Genomic DNA, 25183 nt, shown 5'->3' on the forward strand with positions numbered 1-25183 from the left:
AGATCCTAAAAGATCATAGCCAGGGGGGACCTTTGAACAATGAATGCAGAACTGGAAGGGACTTTAGGGCACAAAATGTCAAAACTGGGACTGTAGAAGTCATGTCATCCAATTGCCTTATGTCACAAATGAAGAACCTGAAACCCAAAGAAATGAATTGATTTCCCCTAATGTCCATAGATAATGTTCATTCATTCAAGAGACATTTTCAAAGTGTTTACTATGTGCCAGGTACTGTGCTGGCAAAAAAAGAAAATCAAAAGACAGCCCTTACCCTCAAGGAGCTTACAGTCTAATGGGGGAGACAATGTGTAGGCAAATATATTCAAAGCAAGATAAATACAGGATAAATAGGAAATAACTAGCAGACGGAAGGCACTAGAATCAAGAAGGTTGGGGAAAGGCTTCTTGAAGGAGGTGGGATTGTTAGGGCTTAAAAGAAGGCAGGAGGCCGGTGGCAAAGTCAGGACTAGAGTCCCAGTTTCCAGATTGCCACTACATCAAGTATAAGAAATGAAGGGAAGTTGGTGAAATGCAAGGCAAGTGTTTCTGGTTGTTTAGGACCCAAAGCTTCTTCAGCATTTCTTTGATGTGTGTCCCTAGCACTAAAAGGAGTGTTAAAGATAAGTCAGAGTAGGTCACACCTGCTCTTTTTCTCCAGGGATCAATTAATAAGCATTTATTAAGTGCTGACTATGTACCAGGCACTGCTAGCTACTAGAGATGAAACAAAAATGAAATTGTTCCCTCTCTCCAAGAGTTCCCATCCTACCAGAGGCAGGATTGATGTCTGTATGGTGTAAGACTAGAGAGAGATTCAGCCAGGAGCTTTATCATTAAGTTACATGATCATAACCTTTACAGGCATGAGTCTCATCTTTTGTAAACGGGGGAAAATTGTAAGTATCCGACCTTACTTTGTGATGCATGGTTGAAATCAGGTGAAAAAGCCTGATTTAAAAAATCACCTTGAGAAAAATCATTGTAAGATTTAGCAACAAAAGTTTAAAAGAGAGAGAGAGAGAAATCAATTAACCTTTGAATGAGGCACAGCTGCCTTAAAGTCTATGTCCAGAAAATTTTCTGACTGTCACACTGCCAAGGTCTCAAAGTCATAACTGCAAGTCATTCAACAATTCCTGATAAGTGCACCATGTCCATGTTAATAAAACTAAAATTCTTTTATCTTATCTTTTATCACAGTCTGTTGCCATTCCATTTTTTGCCTGCCTTACAGAAATAAAACCAGTTCTTCACCCTTAATTTGACTTCCAATCCCATGACCCCATAGTTCTTTCCCAAGCCATCACCTCTACATTGACTATACTCTCCTTTCCCTATATTGATTCCTTGATGAATCATTCAGTTCTACCCAGTCTTCATTTCTTGAGTCCCTTACCCCTTTTATTCTATTTTACCCACAAATTACAGTCTTGGAATGTTTCCATTATCCACTGCCTTCAATCCTATTCACATGCTTCTGAATAAAGTTGGGGAAAATCATGAAACCATACTGAGTCTGCTACAAATGTGTTACATAGTCTCCACTAGGTCCTTACTAAAGCAACGCAATCCTCTTATACCCACATAATTGACTCTATCCAAATGACAGCAACTCTTCCAAACTTTTTCATCCCTCCCCAAATCTCCCCTGGCTCTTTCTATCCCTACCGTCTCAGCTGAGAATTTTATAAAACACCGAAGACCATTCACAAAGAGTCCTTTCCCCCTTTCTCCTTATATACCATTCAAATGCCTTCTGCCACTTTTTTCTCCTTTTTTTTACAAGAGGCAGCCTTCTTCTTGCCAAGCAAACTCCCCTATTTGCATAAGTGATCCCATATCATCCCAAACCATCTCCTCCAGCAGACTGTCACATCCCTCATCCCCACTCTCTCACTTCAAAATCTCCCAGTCTACTGGCTGCTTCCCTACTGCCTACTAACATGCCCATGCCTTCCTATCCTCAAAAAAAAAAAAAACACTTAACCCATTCATCCCTGAAAGCACTTGCCCTTTATCTCTCCTCATGTCTGTGATATAGTTCTTTCTCAGTGTCCTTTGCAACAAATAACTGTGTGTATCCCCTAAGACTTTATATTGGGCCCTATTCCCTCTTCCTTCTATACTATTTCACTTGGTGACCTGATTGGTTCCCATGAATTCTATTATTATCTCTGTATTGATGATTCAGAGATTTGTCTGATCCTAAACTTTCTCCTTACCTCCAGTCTCACATTTTCTATGGCCTATTGGACATCTCAAGCAAGATGTCTCGTAGACATCTTGAACTGATCACATGAAAAATTGAATTCATTATCTTCTATCCAAAGAGAAAAAAAAAATACCCTCCTCTCTTCCTAATTCCCCTATTATTTTCTACCCTCCCAGTCACCCAGGCCCACAACCTCTGTGATTCTTGACTCCTCACTCTCACCCCATTTCTAATCAGCTACCAAATCCTGTTGATTTTTACCTTTATAACATCTCCTGTAAATGCCTCCTTCTCTTCTTGGACACTGCCACCACCCTGGCGCAGGCCCACCTCACACCTGGACTTTTATGAATAACTTGCTAGTGGGTCTTCTTATCTCAAGTCTCTCTCCACTCAACTGTCAAATTTTCTTCCTAAAGCTCAAATCTAACCACATTACCCCTCTGTTCAATCAACTCCAAGGGCTCCCCGTTACCTCCAAGATCGATTATAAAATCCTCTGTTTGGCGTTTATTAATCTAGCCCTTTCCTACCTTTCCAGTCTACTTATACCACCACCCATCCATGTACTCTGCAACCTAGTGACACTGGCCCTCTCCCAGTTATTCACATAAGACATTCAATATGCAGACTCTGATCATTTTCATTGGCTGTTCCCCCATACCTGGAACTCTCTCCTTCCTCCTCTCTACCTTCTTCAAGTGTCAGCTAAAGTCCCACTTTCTATAAGAAACCTTTGTAGACCTTCCTCCTTCCCTCCGAGATTATCTCCAATTTAAACCCTGTATACCTCACGTTTTTATATAGTTCTGAATGTTGTCTCCTCCATTAGACATTAAATTCCTTGAGAGCAGAGATTTTTTTAAAAATTTTTTTCAAAATTTTATTTTAGACTCAAATGCCAGAATACAACTACAGAATGGAGAAAACAAATTATTTTTTTAAACTTTTTAAACTGTTTTTTTAAAAAAACAGATTTTTTTAAACTTTATTTGGATCCCTAGTGCTTAAGGCCTTGTACATAGTAGGCATTTAATAAATGCTATTTACTTAATGTAATGATGCCAGATTTAGAGGTTGCCTTAGCAGCACTTCAAGTCCTTTATCTATACAGAAATAAAAAAGTTTAGCACATAATAGGCAAGAATAAAAATTAATTAAAATAAGAAGCTAGCAGATGGCATATTGGCATGAATGCTTCCCCCTGCCCTGGCCTGGAGAAGCCTCTGCAGAGGCAAACCTATACTATGGTCCTAGAGACTTTTTTTTTCCTGTTCGTTACTGCCCCCCCCAAAAAAATGAGGCAACTTTTTGTGCTATTTGCCCAGGGCACAATGTTTCCTAGTTACAACTCTGCTCTAGTGGCCTCTTTCATAGCCCCAGACCCTATATACCCATTTCAATAAGATTTCCCAATTTTTCAGTACTGGACTCTGGAATAGCTCAAAAGGAATGTTTTCTAGGCCAGCTAGTGAGAAGTCCTCATAAACTAGGACTGAAGAAGGGATAATACAGCTTGTCAGAACCTGTCAGTTTATCTAGCTATGAAAGATCTTTCAGTCTCCCTGGCGAAAAAGTTTCATTTTCTTCTTCACACAAATAAATGTCCTTTTCCCCCTTTTTCCATCTACCTCCTACTTCGATCTATCTCATCTTCAAAGTCTCACTCCTTCTGCCTGATCCCTGGAGGAAAAAATGAGGCAGGAACCATAATTTTTCACACGGTTGTTTACTTCTGCATTTGGACTGGCTATCCAAAGCAAACACATTTCCTCAAAGAAATCATTTTTTTCCTCCCTCAAGGTAGCTGGAAGAAGACTGAGGCTGGGAAAAGATTTCCACTTGTCACTGAGAGACTCTCACTCCATTAAATAGCCACACTGTAAAACTGTATTCTTATGCTATTATTGCATTCATGTAAGGTCCTGCAATAGGAAATTATCTGTTCAGCATGCTTCTAGCATCACTCCTTTGCCAACGAGTTGTCATTTTGGATTATTAAAAAGAATGAAATGCTCTGCTTGGGCAGTGAGTGAAATGAGTAGCCAAGTCTTTGGTCTAAAAAAAAAAAAGCCCCAATTTAAATGCAGATTTTGTTTGATTGTTGAAACATTTAGCCTCTGTTCATTATTCTGTTGTATATTCAGTAAGGATTGACGCTGAGCTTAAGATAATACAAAAAATAGAAGGACTCTGCTGGCCTAATTACCATCCCCCTTTCAGCCACATTATCTCCAACCTAAATGCAGCATCAATTCTGCTGCGGTCTTCAATTTAAAAGGACCAATTTCAACAGGATGATTATGCCTCAAGAATTAAATCCCTGACTCTCTTCCCCAGTAGGTGACCCAGCTTGTCTCTTCTCTTCCCCAGGAGCAACTGGGATTGAAGATCGACTGCAAGAAGGAGTGCCAGATACCATTGCTGCATTGCGAGAGGCAGGGATCCAAATCTGGGTCTTGACAGGAGACAAGCAGGAAACAGCTGTCAATATTGCACATTCCTGTAAACTCTTGGACCAGACAGACACTGTTTACACCATTAATACAGAGAGTCAGGTGCGTCCAAACCAGGAAGCTGGTTTCCAAGTCCAGAGTCCACCTTAGCAAAGAGGAGAGTAGGCAGTGTGGTGGGATTAGAGGGGCAGTAAGAAGGATAATCCCCAGCCCCCTCTCTTCTAAGTGGAAAAACCCATAAAACATAAAATGTCAGAACTGGAAAGGGCCTTGGAGAACAGAATAGCAAAATCTGAAGGGACCTTGGAATATAGAATGTCAAAAATGGAAAGGATTAGAAAAGACCTTTGAGCCTTAGAAGAGATGGAGTTCAAAACCCACTCTTTGTAGATGGAGACATCACAGCCTAGAAATAAGAAATGACTTTCTCAAGGTCATTAACACATCTACTTCATGGCACAGATAGGACTAGAATTCCAATTTCCTGATTCCCTTACTAATGCTCTTCCATTATATAATCTTCCAGCTTCCTTTCTCTTTGATCCTGAAATGCCCAGGTTGCTAAATCCCATTAGTTAAAGCATTTAAGTTAAGGCCCCTGTTAAAATGTAAATATATGTGCTTGCCTGGGAAGCACACATACTAAAATGTAAATATATGAGAAGGAAAACATTCAATTCTTTATCTCCCAGTAACTCAGCTCAGATTATTTTCCCAAATTAGTCCCAGGAGAGATGAGAGCTAGGAAATGGCAACCCAGAGCAGGTAAATTTTGATGGAAGGGGGGGAGCTTAAAACATGATAGAAAACTGATAGAGGGCTGGTACTGGGTGACCAGGCTGCAGCAAGAGGATGTTGGCACTTAGAAAATTATAGATTAGCAAAAGCATGGGGATGGAAGTCAAAGGACCTGGGTTTGAATCTGAACTGTTCTGTTTTCTGTTTGTGTGACTTCAGGCAAGTTATTTAACTTCTCTTGGACCCTAGTTTCCTCAGAAATCTGTAAAACAAGGAAACTGGACTAGACAGATGCCAAGGTTCCTTACTTCTATGATACCATGAGAAGATTCCCAAAGGCAAAAAAAGAAAGTGTGGGTACTAGATGGATACTAGGAATAAACAAGGACTGTGTCACAATTTGGCCTGGGCCTAATTTGGGGAGATATTCCTATTTGGTTTTCATTCTACCGAGAAACTATACAATAACAAGAACAGATAACTCTCCATAAGAAAAAGGTCTAAGCCCTCTGCCCCCACACACATGGAAGAGTCATTTGTATGCCCAGCTGATGCATGGATTATTACGTGATTAGATTAAACCACAATGAAGTTTCAAGATGAAAATAATCTCAGAAAAATCTTTGATTTTAATATTATGCTTATGAAAAAAGTAATTTGCAGTTTGCTTAAGTGCCTCATCCTGTAATCGTGTTGATGTTTGCCTTCTTAGCTTGCAATGGAAATTCCATTTGCAATGATAATTTCCAATGATAATGATACCTGGAAGAGGAGGGGGGCATCTTTAAAAAGTTTGAGTCACCCTTAGTGGGGGGAGAAAGTTGGAATGGGGAGAGAGAGCTGGTGTCAGGTCTGTTCAACCCATGATGCTTTCCCAAAGAGCCTGGCATGCTCTCCGATTAGTCTTTCTCAAAAGTAATCTGTCATTAAGCTTACCCCCATTCAAATCAGTTGTAGACAAACTATTGAGACCTTCTCCAAGGTTGCCCTTGTCCTCTGAGAAATAATAATAGTAATAATAACAGTAGTAGTAATAGTAATGTTTTTAAAAGTATGTAGTGCTTTAAGATTTGCTATTTACATGTCGTATCCTGGTTGATCCTCACAATAACCCTGTGAGGTAAGTAGTGTTGTTGGAAAACCCATCTTATAGATGGGGAAACTGAGGTCAGGAAAGGTTAAATGTCTTGCCCATAGTCACATAGTAAGTGTCTGAGGCAGTATTCAAACTCAGATCTACCTGATTACATTTCTTATTCATTCAACAAATGTTTAAGAAGGAAAACACTCTACCTGATACTGAAAGAAACAAAGACAGACAGTTTAATATTGCACACAACGGCAGTGATCCTGGAAGCTGAAAACCTGAATTTGAGTCAGTCCTTCACCAAGCACTTATTAATCACTTCCTGTGTGCCTGACATTGTGCTAAGCACAGGAGAGACAAAGAAAGGTGACAAAAACCATAGACCTTTATTTCAAGAAGCTCACAGTCCAACGGGGGAGATAACATTCAAACAACTGTGTATAAACAAGATACAGAAAGAGCAATTGGAAGATAAGGTTACAGGGAAGGGACTAACAGCAGGTGAGAATGGGAAAAAGCCTCCTGAAGAAGGTAGGATTTGGGCTCAACTCTGAAAGAAGCAAACCTCTAGGTGGCACCATAGTGTACAGAGAGCCAGGCCTGGAGTCAGGGAGACTCATTTCCCCAAGTTCAAATCTGGCCTCAGACATTTATTAGCTATGTGACCTTGGGCAAGTCACTTAACTCTGCCTAAGTTTCCTCATCTGTAAAATGAGCTAGAGAAAGAAAGGGCAAACCACTCCAGTATCTCTGCCAAGAAACCCCCAAATGGGGTCATGAAAAGTCAGACATGACTGAACAAAAACAACGGAAGGAAGCCAGAGCAAATAGGCATCAGAAGCAAGACAGAAGGGTATCGAAGGCATGAAGTCAGGACATGGAATATTGTGGAAGGGTATCGAAGGCATAAGAGAGAAACACTACAATTGCATGAAGTCAGGGCATGGAATATTTTGTGTGAGAAACAGCACGTGGGACAGTGGAACTTGCATTCAATTGGAAAAAAGAGTGTGAATGCATAAAAGTAAAGAGAAAACTTAATCAAAGTTAATATAGGTCATTTTGGGTATCCAGGGGAGATAAGGACCCACGCTGGAGTCCTGCTTTGTCTCCAGGGCTAATAGATTCATCTTGGAGCAGTGATGGCCTTGGCATGCCAGGGATGATGCCATGAGCTCTCTCCCGGTAAGCCACTGAGTATCAGAAAATAGAGACTGTTTCAAATGACTCCTACCCATGATTCATTTAAATACTGGTGCAGCCCACACACATACCTTGCATGGAATGACAACAAAAATGACAGATGAGAAGTGAATCAGTACTCCAAAGTGTTGGCAACGAGGCTGAAGGAGCACGGAAATTTCTAGGTCAGGCCAGTAACAGTAACACTTATTGAGCAACCACAATATGCTGGTGCCTATCTTTGCTTTTGTGTGGAAATAACAGAAAAATTAAAGGCCAACACCCCTGCCTTTGAAGTGTTTTTAATCAAGTCAACAACTGCAAGGCACTATATTTGCCTGCATATAGATGAGCAAAGAGATAGAATGGATTAAAGGCCAACCTTGGAAATAGCAAAACCTAGGTTTGAGTCCTATCTACTCCGTGCCCCCAGACAAGTCTCTCAAACTATAATTTACAGGTGAGCTGCAAGCTGCTACCCTGCATCAATGGAGGGCACTTCCACACCAATGAAATCACAGCTCTGGAAACACTGAGCACCTGTGTGATCTTGAAAAAGCTGTTCTCTTTCTCTAGCTTTCAGTGTCCTCATTTTGTAAAATTAGAGATCGGACTAGATATTCTCCAGGTACCCTTTCAAATCTAATATTCTGTGGTTCTATGGTAACTGGAACCCTATTCTTATTAAAATTTGTTCAAATGGAAACAATTCAGTCAACAGAGTACATGGGGAATAATGTGTTCATGGGAGACTAAAGAAAACATTTTGCCATATATTTCTCAGGGTGGGATCAAATGATGATACCTTGTAGAATTGTGAGCCTCCAGACACATATAATATGGGATTTAATTATCATAAAGACAAACATATAATTTATAAAACAATTCAGGCAAGGAACAAAATAAAACTATCTGAATCTATAATTTATCTAGACCATTTATCTCCCTAAAGAAGGGAGATATACATACATACATATATACATATATATATATATATTCAGCTAAACCTTTTAATTTTTAGGACCCAACATAAAGGAATCTGTCTGTCTGTCTCTCTCTTTTTCTCTTTCTCTTTCTCTCTCTCTCCCTCTTCCCCTCTCTCCCTCCTTCCCTTTCTCTATCTCCTTCCCTCCTTTTGGACTAGCTGTATTTTTTTTCATATGCAGATCATGCCCAGACCTGACTGAAATGACTGCAAGGTGATGAAGTATTTTTCAGTGTATCAACAGTTTCTCAGTGTTGATGTGCATGGCAAACCAATGGAAAAGATTTAGCAATCTGACATTGGGGCTAGAATGCTGGACTTAAAATCAGAAAGACTCTTCTATACAAGTTTTACTAGCTGTGTGACCATGGTCACGCCACTTAGCTTTTTTTTTTATTTCATCATCTGTAAAATGGGGATTAATGACCCCTCTAGTGTCTAAATCACAAGTTTGTTATGAGAAGCCAATGAGATCATTCATATAAAGTGCTTTGCAAACTTTGAAGTTTTATATAAATAACATCACTGTATGATGGAAAGGTTTGGTATGATACTAAACTCAGAGCTAGCAGATCTGAGTTCTAGGACCTACTCTATGACAGAGTCACACTGTGACTGTGGCCAAGTCACTCAAAGATTTCCATGTCTCTGTTTTCTTCAAAGTTTTGTAAATACTGATGCCTATCCCACCTGTATCACAGAGTTGTTGTGAGAATCAAACGTGGATTTGACAGCATTTTGAAAAGAATAGAATGGATGGAATAAAGGAAGGGAGGGAGAAAAAGAAAGAGAAAAAAAGAGAGGAAGGGAGAGAGGGGAAGAAAGAAAGAGAGGGAGGGAAGAAGGGAGGGAAGGAGGAAGAAAGGAAGGAAAGGAAGGAAGGAAGGAAGGAAGGAAGGAAGGAAGGAAGGAAGGAAGGAAGGAAGGAAGGAAGGAAGGAAGGAAGGAAGGAAGGAAGGAAGGAAGGAAAGGAAGGAAGGGAGGAAGGAAGGGAGGGAGGGAGTGGAGGGAGGGAAGAAGGAAGGAAAGAAGGAAAGGAAGGAAAGAAGGAAGGAAGGGAGGAAGGAGGGGAGGGAGGGAGAAGAAGGGGAGAAAAGGGAAGGGAGGGAGGAAGGAGAAAGAAAAGCATTTTTCAAGTGTTTACTACGTTTTACACTGTGCTAAGTATCAAGGATACAAATGGAAAAGTAAAACAACCCCTGCCCTCATGGAGTTTACATTCTAACTGTGGAGACAACATCTATAGGTTTCAACTCAAGTCAGATGGAAAGGGCCCATGGGGTCTTAGGGTGCAGCAGAAGGCAGGTAGCAATGTATCCTCCTTAATGTCATTAAGGTGGCACGTACTTACTATTAGCTAATAGGATTTATTATTGTTGCTACTGTTTTCTATCTTATTTCATCCCTGGATCAATCCGTATCTTAGTTACCAAGTTCTTACTCTAAACATCCTCTCCTGAGTTCCTGAAGCAAGGGATTTTGGTTCTACTGAAAAATCTTTAATGTTATTTCAAATGCTATAGTGAGGAAGGAAGAAAGTGGAAAGACTTCAAAATCTTGATACATGTTCTATGATTCCCTTTATAGGAGACCTGTGAATCGATCCTCAACTGTGCTTTAGAAGAGGTGAAGAGATGTTATAGTGCGAGAGAAGCAGAGCAAAGGTTTTTTGGCATCTGTCTACCTTATCAGGCACCATCTCCCCCCGTGGAAGCTGCAAGTCCAGACATCGGACTAGTGATCAATGGGAAGACTTTAAATATCATTTTCCAAGGACATCTGGAGGAGAAGTTTCTGGAGTTGACCAGATATTGCCATTCAGTCCTGTGCTGTCGTTCTACTCCACTCCAGAAGAGTATGGTAGTCAAGCTGGTGCGGGACAAGCTGAAAGTAATGACTCTATCAATAGGTAATTACCATGTCAGGGAATGGGAACGATGGAATCCAACTGGTCAGGCAGGGGTCAGGACCAGAATGAAACTTGGCAGGTGGGTTGGGAATCAGTAGGATAGAGTCAATGTGCAGCTAGGTGGATAGTGCATTGGGCCTGGAGTCAGGAAGACTCATGTTTGTGAGTTCAAATCCAGCCTCAGACACTTACTGGCTGTGTGACCCTGGCGAAGTCACTTAACCCTGTTTGTCTCAGTTACCTCATCTGTAAAATGAGCTGGAGAAGGAAATGGCAAACCACTCCAGTATCTTTGCCAAAAAATACTCCAAATGAGACTTGCAAAGTAAGGCACAACCAACTGAAATGACTGAACAGCAAGAGTCAAAGTCACAATAGGACCAGAGATCAGAAACAAGCCAAGGCTCTGATAGCCAAGAGATCAAAGGAGGATCCAAGAAGTCTGTGATCTGTTGTCAAATGCAGCCAGTGTTCTAAGAAGCTAAGAAATCAGTAAATTAGAATGAAGTAACCAGGTCTCAAGGTTTAAGGCAGACAAGGACCAGGAATCCAGGAATGCAGGTAGAGCAGAGAGATATTATCCCTAAGAGGTACAAAAGGGAGCCTGACCCTCAAGGGAGCTTTTCCCTCTGGCCTCCTACATTCCAAAACTAAACTTAGTGACCAAAAAAAACAAAGTCTGAAATGTATGTTGTTTTTATTGCACTTGATTTCCAACTGAGTGTAAGTAACCCTAGACTAGAAGGTGTGCTCTGACCCTAATTAATGTACAATTACAATGGAAGTATACAATGGAAAGCTGGCATTGCTATCAGAAGCTCTCAATTCAAATTCTGCCCCTGTCTATTGCATGTGTGTACATTTCTGGGATGTAGCTTCCTTAACTGTGAAATGAAAAAACTGGACTAGCTGCCATCCAAGGTCCTTTCAGTCAGTAAATAAATATTTATTAATCATCTGCTATGCCAGGCACTGGACTGTGCACCAGACATACTAAGAAAGGCAAAAGAGAGTCTCTGCTCTAAAAGAACAGAAAACCTAGGTTATGATCTAGTAACTAATCAGTATTAGTAATCTAATCAGTAAGAGAACCAGAATTACAGCAATGTCCTTACAGATAAAGTCATTATCTTTTGCCTTCTCTATCTCTAGTTCTCATCTGCGATTTTGGAGCATGAAATCTGGGGAAAATTTCAATACACTTAACACAATATCCCCTTTATTAATTACAGCTCATCTAAGTATTTAGTATAAGGCAATAGTAACCTGCATAGAGTTTACAAGAGAGCAAAGCCTTGGTGAGATCAGCTCATTTGGATCCAGAATTCCCCCTCCACTGAATTCCAGTCTCCCACTCACCACAAAAATATCACAGAGCTTGTTCTTTAGGGTCAGACATGTACTGTAATCTCATAGCAACAGAAACAAAGCCAGCTCAGGAGAGAAACTGCCTGAGTGCCTCACCTCCACTTTGCTAGGCTTGCTAATGGAAGAGGTTAAAGGCTGAGACAGTTTTGCCAATGTTGAAGATTTAAATTATTCATTTCCACGTTGTGTTTTTAAAAAAAAAAAACTAATTATGGGAAGAATAAAGGCAGCCACAGATGACATGCTTCTTTTTTGAGATCAATAAATTTGTTTCAAAACAATTATGGGAAGATTTTTTTTCTCTCCTCGAGTTCAGCATTCTCTATGGTGAATAATATTAATTTAATTGCAGCCTATTACTGAGAAGCAGCTGTAAAAAATAAATAAATAAAGTAAAGGCAATGCAGACTCAGAGATAAACTGCTAAAAGTGAACTCAGAATCAGGCTTTGGGGGAAAAAGGGATCTTCAGGGAAGTAATGTGGTGGTTGGTCTGTCTCTTATCCCATTGAAAGATCCCTTTCACTCAGAAGAGGGTCCCATGGTATAGAAAACAAAGAGGTTAGTTCCAGATAACCTAAAATACCTTTGTTAACTTGTTTTACTTAGTTAAATTCATTAAAACTAAATCTGCAACTTCAGACACTAGCTGTGTGACCCTGGGCAAATCCCTTAACCTCAGTTGATTCTAAAAAAAAAAACTAAACTAAATCTCTCCCAAACAAAACTTCATTCATTTCTATTTTCTAAGGTTCAATTCAATTCAACAAATATTTATTGTGACGATTATATACCAAACACTGTTCTAGGTACCAGAACTAGACCTTGAAGCAAGAAGGGAATTTCAATGGGCCTAGATCTAGACATAGGCAGTTAGGTGGCACAGTAGAGAGTACTGGACCTAGAGTCAGGAAAACTTATCGTCATGAGTTCAAATCTGGCCTCAGACACTTACAGCTGTGTGACCCTGGGCAAGTCACTTAACCCTAATTGCCTCAATTTCCTCATCTGTGAAATGAGTTGGAGAAGGAAATGGCAAACCCCCTCCAGTATCTTTTACCAAGAAAACCTCCAATGGGGTCAAAAGAGTTGAACCTGACAGAAAAACAACTAAACAACAACAGATCTAGACATGTGTCTCATACCTGTGGGAGAAAGATTTAATCTGAGTGAATATAGAGAGACAGAAAAATTGAGAAAAGCAAAAAAAGTAGCAAAAGTCTCCAATATTCTAGTGACATATTTCCCTTAAAGTTTCATTCAGTGCCATGTCCAAAGGACTCAGTTGAGAGAGGAAAGTATGGTGAACGAGGAGTCATTGGCTCATAATTCTAGTCCAAACTCTGCTATTATCTAGCTATGTGACTTTGGACACATCTCTTGGCCCCTTATTCCTCACTGAAAACATTCCACAAGTATTGATCAGGCACTTACACATACCATGCACTATCCTAGGCAATGGAGCCAAAAGGATAAGACTGAAGAAAAGATGTGTCATTCCCTCATAGTCCCTCTGATTCTGTTGGCAATCTGAAGCATTGGAAGCCATTTCAGTTCTGAAATGTACACAAAATAACAGATGCCCCGTTTGTTACTCACTCTTCATCAAGTCATTCCCCATCTGTTCCCAGGTGATGGTGCAAATGATGTGAGCATGATTCAAGCTGCTGATATTGGAATTGGGATATCTGGACAAGAAGGGATGCAGGTATTGCTTTCATTCTCCTTTTCCCTTACTCTTTCCTCATGTTAGATACAGGCACCTACCTAAGGTTTGTAGGTGATTTGCTCTCAAGAAGAGATATGGTCCAACGTATTACTATTTACAAGTTGACTATTTTTCGGGCTTCTCTACATTCCCTGCCCAATGTCTGGCCAAGTCCAAAGCCAGATATTTAGGGAATTGACTGTATAATCGATGTGTGTGTTGCATTACAAAACCAAGCCCTCCTTCCAAAAGTTAAGTATAAACTAGTTAGTTCTGTGATCTATCGGTTTCACTTGGCTTAATCTTACATCTCAATATAACTTCTACCCATGTTCCAAGTTTTTCATGTAATCCATTAAAAAAAAAAGAACCACAAGATTTGTGTTCTTTCAATACATTTGAAAATCTGTATCAGCCACAAATTTTTAGGATGATAGCCAGAATAACAAATTAAATTTAGGATTCTAGAAAGGTATTTTTAAAACCATTTGTCTAATTTGGTTAAAATCTATCCTTTGGAAAATATCATGAAACAAAACTAACAGGAATGAAAAGCTGTTTGTCTCAACTGTAACTGGTGACTCGGTTCTCCATCCCAGCAGAAATAGGTGGAAAGTGGTTTGTACGTCCAAACAAGATTCCAGAGCAAATTAGTCCAATTACCATGTGATAGTGATGACCTTTTCAACCCCTGCCCCTTAGAGACTTCTTAGAGTGAGATTTCTCCCTCCTGGGCAGTTTCTTTGGGATTGGGAATCATCTGGGGTAGGGTAGATAAAGCAATGAAGTTTGGATGAAAGACTTCAACTCTCACTTTTCAGGCTGTGATGTCCAGTGATTTTGCCATCTCTCGATTCAAACACCTCAAGAAGCTACTGCTCGTACATGGCCACTGGTGCTACTCACGTTTGGCAAGGATGGTTGTTTACTACTTCTACAAAAATGTGGTAAGTGGCCCCTTAGGCCTGTGTGTGGGAGGACCCCGCCTCTACCCATAAAACCTTTGCTGTTGGCCAGGGGAGCCCTGATCATAGAAGTCAGAAACCAGAGTCTGTTCACTGTGACTAATGGAGAAACAGAAGATCTGCCCTCACCAGTATTCCCCTCTCTAGCTTTCCAGTGCCTGAGGTCTCTGCCAAGGGAATCTATCCTTTGGCTTAAAGCACTGAAGGCCCTTGGTAAAATACAAATATGCTACAGGGGAGGGACAAGGTACTAACCAAGTGGTGCCTTTTATCACATTTATAGAGAGTAAGACCATAAAGAAGATGAGACAAAAGACCGATAAGTTCTGTTGTATGGATAAGTGCTAGCAAAGATCTAGAAAATCGGAGTTTTACCACATAGGTCATTAAGGAAGATTGTATTATAGGTCCAGGATGACGTGTGGGCACTGAGAACTGCTGAAAAGGCATCAAAAGTATGTGTAACACTTAACCCCAATTGCCCTCCAAAAAACAAACAAAAAAAAAAAGTGTGTGTAAGAGGACGAGAGACAGACAAGTGTGACTTTGAATGTGCTTAATTTGGGGATTTTTCCCCTCCCTTCAGCAATTGACATGCCATGAAACTCAGGCAAGACAAGTCACCTCTAAGCCACAGTGCTCCCTACCTACAAAACAGGTCCCTCTGCACTTGTCAGAGGGTCATCAGATAGTGCTGCAGGACTTTTCTAATCTCTCTTCCAGTTCCCTCATTTTACATATGAGGAAACTGAGGCCTAGAAAAGTAAAGTTCCCATGAGCTACCTCCCATAGGGAAGCAATGAGAATGTTACTATGAATGTTAGTGGTGGAAAAACTCACTTCCTTCAAGGTGACCATTTCCTATTTCTCTGCTTTTTTACAATTCTCTGGTTTCCCACTTGACAACATCCCACACATCAGTAAGGAGCGTGCAGCTTTAATATGGACTTAACCTCAAGTCACCCAGTATCAAACTGGCCAATGCACGGGACAACAAAATGATGGTGATGAAGATGATAATGACTAGGGGGCACTTATATGGGCACTTTCAAATTTGCAAAGCCCTTTCTACGTTATCTCATCTGATCCTCACAACTCCATGAATTAGGTTATTATTATCTTTTTAATTATAATATTATATATTATAAATATATATTATTTATATATAAAAATATTATTATATATTTTTATTATTATATTATTATCCCTAGTTTTAAAGATAAGGAAAAGACGGGTAGAGCTTAAACAACTTTGTGAAGAGTCATATGCTAATAAGCGCCTGAGGTAAGATTTGAACTCAGGTCTTCCTGACACCAACTCCAGCACACTTATCTTCTGTACTACCCAGCTGCCCACTGATATCCAACTGCCTATCACTATTGTGTATAGCCAACACTCTTCCTGCTTGTTTTCTGAGAAACTGGGATGAACTGGGTTTAGGGGCCCGGAAGAAAAAGAAATGACAGAAACAGAAAACAAAAAGGAAAAAAGAAGGGAATAGAACTCCAAGGGAAGATACAAATTTTTAACTTTTGATGAGTCAAGTTGCCCATTAGGCTAGAAAGCAGAAGACTATGATGTCCCGATCAGTCTAGAAATTCTGGATCCCTTTATTTATCCAGAATTCAGAATGAAAATGAGCCTTAGATGGGCAAACTAAGGCCCATAAATATCCCATGATTTGCAAGAGGTCATGGTTCAAGTAGGTGGCAGGCCTAAGACCCTGGCCAGCTGACTCACAGTTCAGTTGTCTGTCCACTACAAGTCTCTGCCTCAGCTGAATGGAGCAAACTGGCCTTAAGCAAGTAATACTACCTGTGCATCTTGGTTTCTTCTATATGAGGATTATGATATTTCCTTTGTGTACCCCCAGAGAAGTAGGGAGAGGACCAAACAGGATAATGTGCATAAATGTATTTTGAAAAGCATAAATGTCCTTGCGAATGTGAAAAATCACTATACAACAACCATTTGTCCCTGAAAATGTTTGCCTGTCATATTTCTGAGGGCCAAAAATATCAAAATAAAGTATGAGTGATCCGCACTAGGGAGAAACACAGACTCAGTGTCATGCTGAGGCTTTCTAGGACTATAGTTAGAAACTCTTGATTAAAAAAAGAGTGATAAGAGTCAGAACATTGCTATGCCAAAGAGGGTACAACCGCCTGGGTTAGTGCTTTTCATTATCTAGTTCAAGGACCTTGGAATAATCCCCCAGTGCCTCCAAATATAATCTGATTCCTGTTTGCATAAGGAAAAAAGGATGATTAAAACCAAGGGAATGGAAGACAGGCATATTAGACAAGTGGCATCTCAAAAACCCAAATTTTTATCTTTTGCTCCATTTTCTGGGCCCTGCTGGCAGCCACTGTCACCATCACCACTCAAATACAGCACGCATATCTGCTCAAAGTTTAATGTATATGTAAATGAGTAGCAGTGAAAAGAATAATGCAAATTGGATAAACTGGATAGTAATTGCATTTCAGCAAGACAGTACAAACAAGTCATTCCATTTGACTCAAAATTCACTTTAAGCATGAAAGATTGTTTACTTAGAATTCAGTGTCCGTGTTTAAAAAAATATATATTTAAAAAGTCATCCTTCTGAAAAAGTCTATGGCTTCTCAACATTAAATTTCTAATATGGAAAAAAAAAAAGAAAGAAACTTTTCCTGGCTGAGTGTGCTTTCACTGCTTGTGATATTTATTCCCAGCCTGATGTAGTATTCTAACTGGGTGACACTGATGCGGCATTATCTCCCCCCTTGCAATTAGAGGGTGGAGAACTATGACTTCCACATCCGCAACCCATTTCATCAGAGATTAAAAACCTGGCTGCTTAGAAGTTTGAACAATGAATTAATTATGGCTGCTGCAGCTTCTCAGAGGAAACAGGCCAGGCAGAAATTGAAGTAATGCCGTCACCAGATCTAAAGCATTTCTCAAAAGGTGAAAAAATTCTGCAAAAGGTGGGGAAACAACAGATCCTGAACTGTTGTGAGGAGACCGCAAAAATTAAATAAAATAAGTACTCTTCCGGTGTTGCAATCTAGTTGATTTGTAAAGTTCTGGATCTGAGATCAAGTAATCCTTCAATGATTTTTTTTACTATGTGCCCAGCACATCCGTGTCTGGGTGGTGGCAAGTGCACAGAGCCCCAGGCCTGGAGTCAGGAAGAACCAAGTTTAAATCCAACCTTTGACCCTGGGCAATCATTTAACCCTGTTTGCCTTAGTTTCTTCATCTCTAAAATGAACTGGAGAAGGAAATAGGAAAACACTCCAGTTTCTCTGCAAAGAAAACCCCCAATAGGTTCATTAGACACGACTGAAACAACTGAACAAAAAATGTGCCCAGACCTTTGCTAGGTGAAGGAAGGTGTAGGATCATAGATTTAGATCTGGAAAGGATTTTAGAGGCCATCAAGTCTAACTCTCTCTTTTTACAGATGAGGAAACTGAGACACAGAGAGGTTAAGTGACTTGCCCAGGGTCACATAGCTAGCAAGTATCTGAGGAGAGATTTGAATACAAGTCTTCCTGACTCCAGATCCAGTTCCCTAGCCACTATACCATGGTGATTCTCTTCTGTTAAAACACACGCACATGGGGTGGCTAGGTGGTACAGTGAGTAAAGCGCTGGCCCCAGAGTCAGGAGGACCTGAGTTTAGTTCCAGCCTCAGAAACTTAACACCCACACAAAAAAACTAGGCGTGTAACCTTACACAAGTTACTTAACCCCAATTGCCCTGCAAAAGGCAACACACACACACACACACACACACACACACACACACACACACCCTCAGTCATTCTCTCATTCAGGGGGAAAAATATGTCGGTGAGGTGGAGTGAGGAGATGTTGACCATATGACCAACTTCAATGAATTTAAGGGGAGCTTTTGTCTGAAACATTGATTGTAGCATGATAGATGCAGAACTGGTCTCAGATCCAGGAAGACCTAGGTTCAAGTCCCACTTGACACAGCTTGGCTATTTGCATCCTGGGCCATCTCCATTCATCTTGATGAATATCTGGTCACTGGACCCAGATGGTTCCGAGGAGAAAGTGAGACTGGTGACCTTGCAGAGCCCTCCCTCACTCAAATCACAGTCAACTGTAAGTCATGTCATCATTTCCCTGTTGCCATGGCCCTCTTTGAAAATGAAGGACAAACACGATATGATCCTGGACAAGTCACTGCCTCTCAAAGTTCTAGGCAACTCTTTAAGACTGTAAGTTATAGAGAAAGTCCCGACCTGCATTGAATTTCCCTATCTGAGAATTCCCTCTACCAATGAAATCATAAATCCAGTCCCCTACCTCTATCCCTAACCCTACCCTCCCTATAGAGTGTGAACATGACTTCTGAGCTCTTGTCAAAAAGAGACAATTCGTGCTTAATTCTAATAGATTAGGCTGCCCCAAGATCAATCAATAAGCATTTAGTGTGTGTATACTCTGTGCCATGCACTATACTAAATGCTGGGGATGCAAAGACCAAAATGAAATATTCACTTCCCTCAAGAAGCTTACATTCCGTTGGGAAAATGAGTTTTGGTTGGTGCCTGGGGCTGCCCTTAAGATAAATGGGTTGGCTTCCATTTTTGGAGGATCTACTCAGTTGAGAAGCACCAGCCTTTGCTCTGGTCTATAATAATGAGCAGACAGACCTCCCTTTTCAACATTTCAAAAATTTTCTTTCTGCCTTTTCTTCCCAGAGAAAGAAATGGAAGTGGCAGGGAAGCAGAAAGATTTGGGAGAGGAAATAACATATTTTTCAAATATCTGCTATTCAAAGGCATTATGCTAAGTGTTGCCTGATTCCTTCCATTTGCATAGCACTTGGTTTTCAAAGTGTCCCCTATATACATGAGGTCATTTGATTCTTAGAATTCAGTGAAGAAGGCAAAGCAGCTATTTATTTATTTATTTTTCATTTTTCAACATTCAGTTCCAGAAGCTTTTAAGTTTTAAATTTTATCCACCTCCTTCCCTCCCCCCCCAAGATGGCAGGCAATCTGATATAGGCTCTATATATACATTTATATTAAACATATTTCCACATTAGTCATGTTGTAAAGAAGAAACTTATAACCAATAGAATGAACCATAAGATAGAAGAAACAAAACAAAAAGAGAGAGCAAATAGTATGCTTCGACCTGCATTCAGACTCTGTAGTTCTTTCTCTGGATGTGGATAGCATTTTCCGCCATGAGCTTTTGGAGTTGCCTCAGAATCTTGCATTGCTGAGAAGAGTTAAGTCTATCAAAGTTAGTCATCACACACTGTGGCTGTTACTGTGTACAGTGTTCTCCTGGTTCTGCTCACCTCACTCAGTATCAGTTCATCTAAGTCTTTCTAGGTTTTTCTGAAGTCAACCCAGAGCGGGTATTCATTTAGTAGGGAGCTTAAGCATAGTCAGCACTAATGTTGACTATCAGAACACCTGGGATCAATATCCAGCTTCCCAACTTTGGGAAAATCATTTCATTGTCTTGGGCCATTTGTTCTTTGATCAGTAAAGTAGCCAAAGTGATCTCTAAGGCCCCCTGACAGTTCAAACATAATAGGATTCTATTATCCCCATTTTGCAGATGAGAAAACTGAAAGAGTATAGTGTGAGGGATAGAAGGTCAACCTTTAAATCAGGACAACCTGGGTTCGAGTCCTGCCTTTGACACAAAGCCAAGTCACTCTTTGTTCTCAGCTGAGCTGCTCATTTGCATCGGTGAGGGGAGTTTCCAAAGTAGGAATTTTTCCTTATTCTGTATCTGATAAAGGTTAAATGAATTGTCCGCTGTCATGTGCCTCATAAGTGGAAGGATTATAACTAGACACCAGATCTTCTAACTCCTAGTCAAGTCTATGAAGTAAGTCTCCGTTCCATTACTAAGCAGCTGTGTGACTGAGACTGTCTTTAGAGACAGATGGAGTTTCCTCCATCTATAAAATGAAGTATTCTTCTTCTCTTGGAAGTGAATCCTAAGAAAGAAATGCCTAGCAGTTGCCAGGAGGACATGGGGACAGGAGGGAGATTATAGATAGGGAATGGACCTGTGATTTTACTGGTACCAGGAATTCTCAACTCCTTCTACCAATGAGAGCCAGCACTTTATCTACAGTTATGGTCTTACGGAATTGCCTACAGCATTGAAAGGTATAGTGATTTGCCCAGTCACACATACACAATATATGTCAGAGGTAGGATTTGAACCCAGGTCTTCCTGGCTCCAAAGCTGTCTATTCATTATGGCATGCTCCCCTTAAATTAATAATGATAATAATAAACAACTCACATTACAGCTTTATCAAATGTGTTCCCCATAACAGTCATTGTAGGTAGGGAAACGAGTAATATAATTGCCATTTTACAGGTAAGATAACTGAGCTACCTGGCACCATGGATAGATTGCTAGACCTGGAGTCAGAAAGACCCAAGTTCAAATCCAGCCTCAGATATTTACTAGCTGTGACCTTGGAAAAGTCACTTAACATCAGTCTTCCTCAGATTTCTCCACTTCCTTGATTAGTTGTTTAAATCAAGTGAAATATATTTGGATGGCACTTAGCACAGTGCCTAGCACATAGGTGCTTAATAAATGTGTGTTCCTTCCTCAGCTAACAAATATATGTCCTATCTAACTCATTGGTATGTTCAAAGGAAAGCCTGAGATCACATATGGAGGGAAACAAGAATTTAAAAGTAAGATAGGTAGGCAGACAGATAGAGCAAATAAATTTACTGAGGTTTTTTCCTTCTTAACTCTTCAGAACAGCATATTGAGTGCTTTGAAAATCTGAATATAGTATTATATCAGATTCTTCACAGCATCATTAAGCCCCTACCTTCCAAGAAACACTTCAGAAACTAGCTGAAGAAAGATTCCCCTCCAAGCAGCATAGCTGGGAAGCTACATCAGGAGGAAGACCAGCCTGGCATGCAACACCCAGTGATGAAAACAATTCTCTCTTTGAGCAAAGGCGAGAAGCAGGGGTAAAAGAGCCAGGGCAGGAAACAGCAACAGGTTCAGGTTTTCAGACCTAACTTTTAAAACTAAAAAAAAAAAATCAAATAACTGCAGACAGTCATATTCCCTAAGTAAAAAAGGACAGGGCTTCATGGCCATGCTTTTAACCAAAAACAACAACCCACAAAGCAGCAGCATCTTAGAAGACAGAGAACAAGTAAAAAGGAATCTTGGAAAGGCCATAGGCCTGAAAGTTAGGACTTCTGCTTCAAGCTTTACCACTAACCTTCAGCATGACTCCATTCTGGCAAATCATCCTCAAAGGCAAAAAAGATGGCATATGTAGTCTCAGAATCCCACTTTTTCCAGTAAGGAGCTGAGTGACTTGGGTAATTCATTTTTAAACTCTCTGGTCCTCAGTTTCATCACCTATTAATGAGGGTGAGAAGCTGAGGATCATAATTACTAGCACCTACCAAGGCAGTTAAGGTTAGCTAGGTGCAGCGGATAGCATTCTGGGCCTGGAGTCAGGAAGACTCATCTAGCTGTGTGACCCTTGGCAAGTTACTTAACTCTGTTTGCCTCAGTTTCTGCATCTGCAAAATGATTGGAGAAGGAGATACTCCAGTATCTTTGCCAAGAAAACCCCAAATGTCATCATGAAGACCCAAACATGACTAAAACAACTGAACAATAAAATAAGGTGGTTATGAAGGTCAAATTAGATAATGGATATAATGTACTTGTATACTCCAAAGCTCTGTATAAATGTAAATTATCATTATTATTAATCTGTAAAATGAGACTAATAATATCTGCCCCCATCTTATTCCCAAGGCTTTCAAGAGGATCAAATGGAATGATGAATGTAATTTCCTTAGTCATCAACAACACAATCAGTCAATCAATCAATCTGTTATCCTCATGACCAGCTCCGAGTCTATAGTTACAGTAGCACTCTGCTCTTTGAATCTCTCCTTAAATTATGTCAAAATGACTTTCATTGGCATGTTGTCAACATACTTTGGAAATCCTGGGTTGAATGAGCTCCAGTGGTGACTAAAGATGCCACCATCTCTCTCCACAGTGCTATGTCAATCTTCTCTTTTGGTACCAATTCTTCTGTGGTTTTTCGGGTGCCACGATGATCGATTACTGGCAGATGATATTCTTCAACCTCTTCTTCACCTCCTTGCCACCCCTCATCTTTGGCATCCTAGATAAAGACATCTCGGATGAAACCCTCCTGGCTCTGCCAGAACTCTACAAGAGCGGGCAGAAGTCTCAGGTAAGAGGGGCGGCCAGGTGGCTCAGCGAGTAAGAGCCCCGGCTCCAGTGTTGGGACGACCTGGAGATGGAATCCCGGGCTCAGAGACACTCAGCACCACACCCAGAAATAACTGGCCATGTAACCTTGAGCAAGTTACTTAACCCCGATTGCTTAAAAAAAAAAAAAAGAAGTCTCAGGTAAGGAGCTTGCAGGTGGGGTTTTCTGGGTAAGCCCAGAGGAGTCATATTCCTTAGCTCAGGCCCCAACTAGGGGCTAATACTTGTGTTAGCCAAGGACTGTGTTCATTTGTGGGAAATAGAAGACATAGAAAACAAGGTCTTCTACTTATTGTTGGACAGACACACCTAGATCACAGGATCATAATAACTGGTATTTATATAGTGCTTTAAGGTTTACAAAGCACTTTACAGGGGTTATGTGACTTCATTCTCACAACCCAGGGAGACACTCCGTCTTTTTGAAGCACCCAGTATGTTCTAGGTACAGTGCTAAGTGTCTGGGATACAAGAAAGGCCAAAGACAGTCCCTGCTCTAAAGTCTAAAGGGGGAGACAACAAACAATTACATATAAACAAAATATATGCAGGATAAATTAGCGATTATCAATAGAGGTAGTTGCTATTGTTATCCCCATTTTACAGATGAGGAAACTGAGTCAAAAAATTTAGGTGACTTGACTAGAGTCACAGCTGGGTGGCACAGTGGAGAGAGTGTTGGATCTGAAGTTTGAATCTGTTCTTGGGCATATTAACCTCTCTCAACCTTAGTTTCTTCATCTGTAAAATGGGGGTAATAATAGCACTTACCTCACAGAGTTATTGTAAGGATCAAATAAGATAACATATATAACCTTAAATAAATAAATCCTAGTTATCATTATCATCATCATCGTTTGCTTGAGGCAGGATTTGACCTCAGGTCTTCCTGACTCCAGCAGTCTCTGCACTATGCTACCTAGCTGGTTCTAGAGTTGGAAAGAACCTTAGAGATTGTCTAGTCAACCCTTTTCTTTTACAGAGAAAGAAACTGAGGCCAAGAAAAGCTAAATGACCTACCCAAGGTCACGCAAGTAGTAAGTGGCAAGGCTGGGATTTGAACTCAGATCCTACAATGTCAAGTTGAGTGCCCTTTCCACTGTATCATACTATTGCTCCTGAAGCAATTCTAGAACGATATGGAAAAATATATGAAATAGATACAGTTCTATGCTACATCCAGAGGCTAGCTTCTATTGGAGGCCAGAGAAGGAAGAAATTAATGTGTCAGAGTAGACAGTATGAGCTTCATGGAGAAAATGAGGCTAGAGCCACACATTTAAGGACAGAGAGGACTTGAGCAGATGAAGAAGAAGGCATTTGGAGTAAGAGGAAGCATTTTTGCCTAGCTTTACCAGGACACCTCCTCCACAATAATCTAGAAACCACACCAGACTAAATTCTAATTGGTAAAGCTAAGCAAAAGTCACAATGAATCCTTTTTCTAGCCCAGAGAAGCAAAGACAGAGATGTCTGCAGACATTTGGGACTGGGGATGACCAGGACCCTGGCTCAGAGGCAGATGTGGTGTGTAGGCCTCCAGTCCCTAGAAAAAGAGGGTCAAGACAAAATACCAGGGCAGGATTGACTGGAGCCAGAGAAGATCCCAGGGAATTCCTAAATTAGCTTTGGGTGAAGAACACGTACCATGGTGCTCTGTCACTAATTGCCCAGTTCATGGATCCAGGGCAGAGAAGAGCTGTTGCAGTCTCAAGGGAGCATGGGCCCACCCTGCCTGTGTGCTGAGCAAGAAATAAATTCTGGAACTGGTATCTGTGTGGTCCTACACTCAGGAGCAGAGCAGCAGGAACATAGTGCTAGCCTTTAATACAGCATCTAAGCCTACAGTGGAATTACCAAAGCAAGAGTCTCAGACCGAATTGGAGAGAGCAGTTCAGTCACTCCAAACCTGTAGAACCACCCAGTGGGTTAAGAGTGACTGAGTCCAGAAGCAGTTTACTGAAACTTAATCACATACCAATCAACAGACCCAAATCTGGGTGAGGAACTGCCAGACCTCAAACCAAGATGTCAGTGAACAGACCTCTCTGGTCACCATATTGAACTATGAAAGCAGCAGCAGACCACAAAAGTACAGAATCTTGACCCAGACCCCTCCCCACTCCCTGCCAAAGTGTGTAGAACTCAGACTAACAAAGTCCAAAATCAAGGAGACTGAAAGAATGAGAAAACATAAAAAGAACCCAACCATACACGCGCACGCACACACACACACACACACACACACACACACACACACACACACACAC

At 40.7% G+C, this 25183-nt stretch overlaps 2 protein-coding genes across 23 annotated transcripts in view; both read left to right on the forward strand.

Moving 5' to 3' along the window:
• Window positions 1-25183, forward strand: part of ATP10B (ATPase phospholipid transporting 10B (putative)) — a 326335-nt gene that overhangs the window by 282928 nt on the left and 18224 nt on the right. For all 22 annotated transcript variants that reach the window (XM_069102445.1, XM_069102457.1, XM_069102453.1 and 19 more), the window contains 5 exons: window positions 4589-4773; window positions 10251-10572; window positions 13571-13647; window positions 14469-14594; window positions 22675-22875. In XM_069102445.1, coding sequence (XP_068958546.1) covers window positions 4589-4773; window positions 10251-10572; window positions 13571-13647; window positions 14469-14594; window positions 22675-22875 — 911 coding nt within the window. The remainder of the gene's footprint in view (window positions 1-4588; window positions 4774-10250; window positions 10573-13570; window positions 13648-14468; window positions 14595-22674; window positions 22876-25183) is intronic.
• The window catches only part of SLU7 (SLU7 homolog, splicing factor), a 303021-nt gene continuing 286242 nt past the window's right edge, over window positions 8405-25183 (forward strand). The window contains exon 1 of the mRNA XM_069102469.1: window positions 8405-8410. Coding sequence (XP_068958570.1) covers window positions 8405-8410 — 6 coding nt within the window. The remainder of the gene's footprint in view (window positions 8411-25183) is intronic.

This window comes from Petaurus breviceps, unplaced genomic scaffold (assembly GCF_028583685.1).
Source record: "Petaurus breviceps papuanus isolate PSGF00001 unplaced genomic scaffold, PetGlider_PUasm1.0 551, whole genome shotgun sequence".
Lineage (NCBI taxonomy): Eukaryota > Metazoa > Chordata > Mammalia > Diprotodontia > Petauridae > Petaurus > Petaurus breviceps.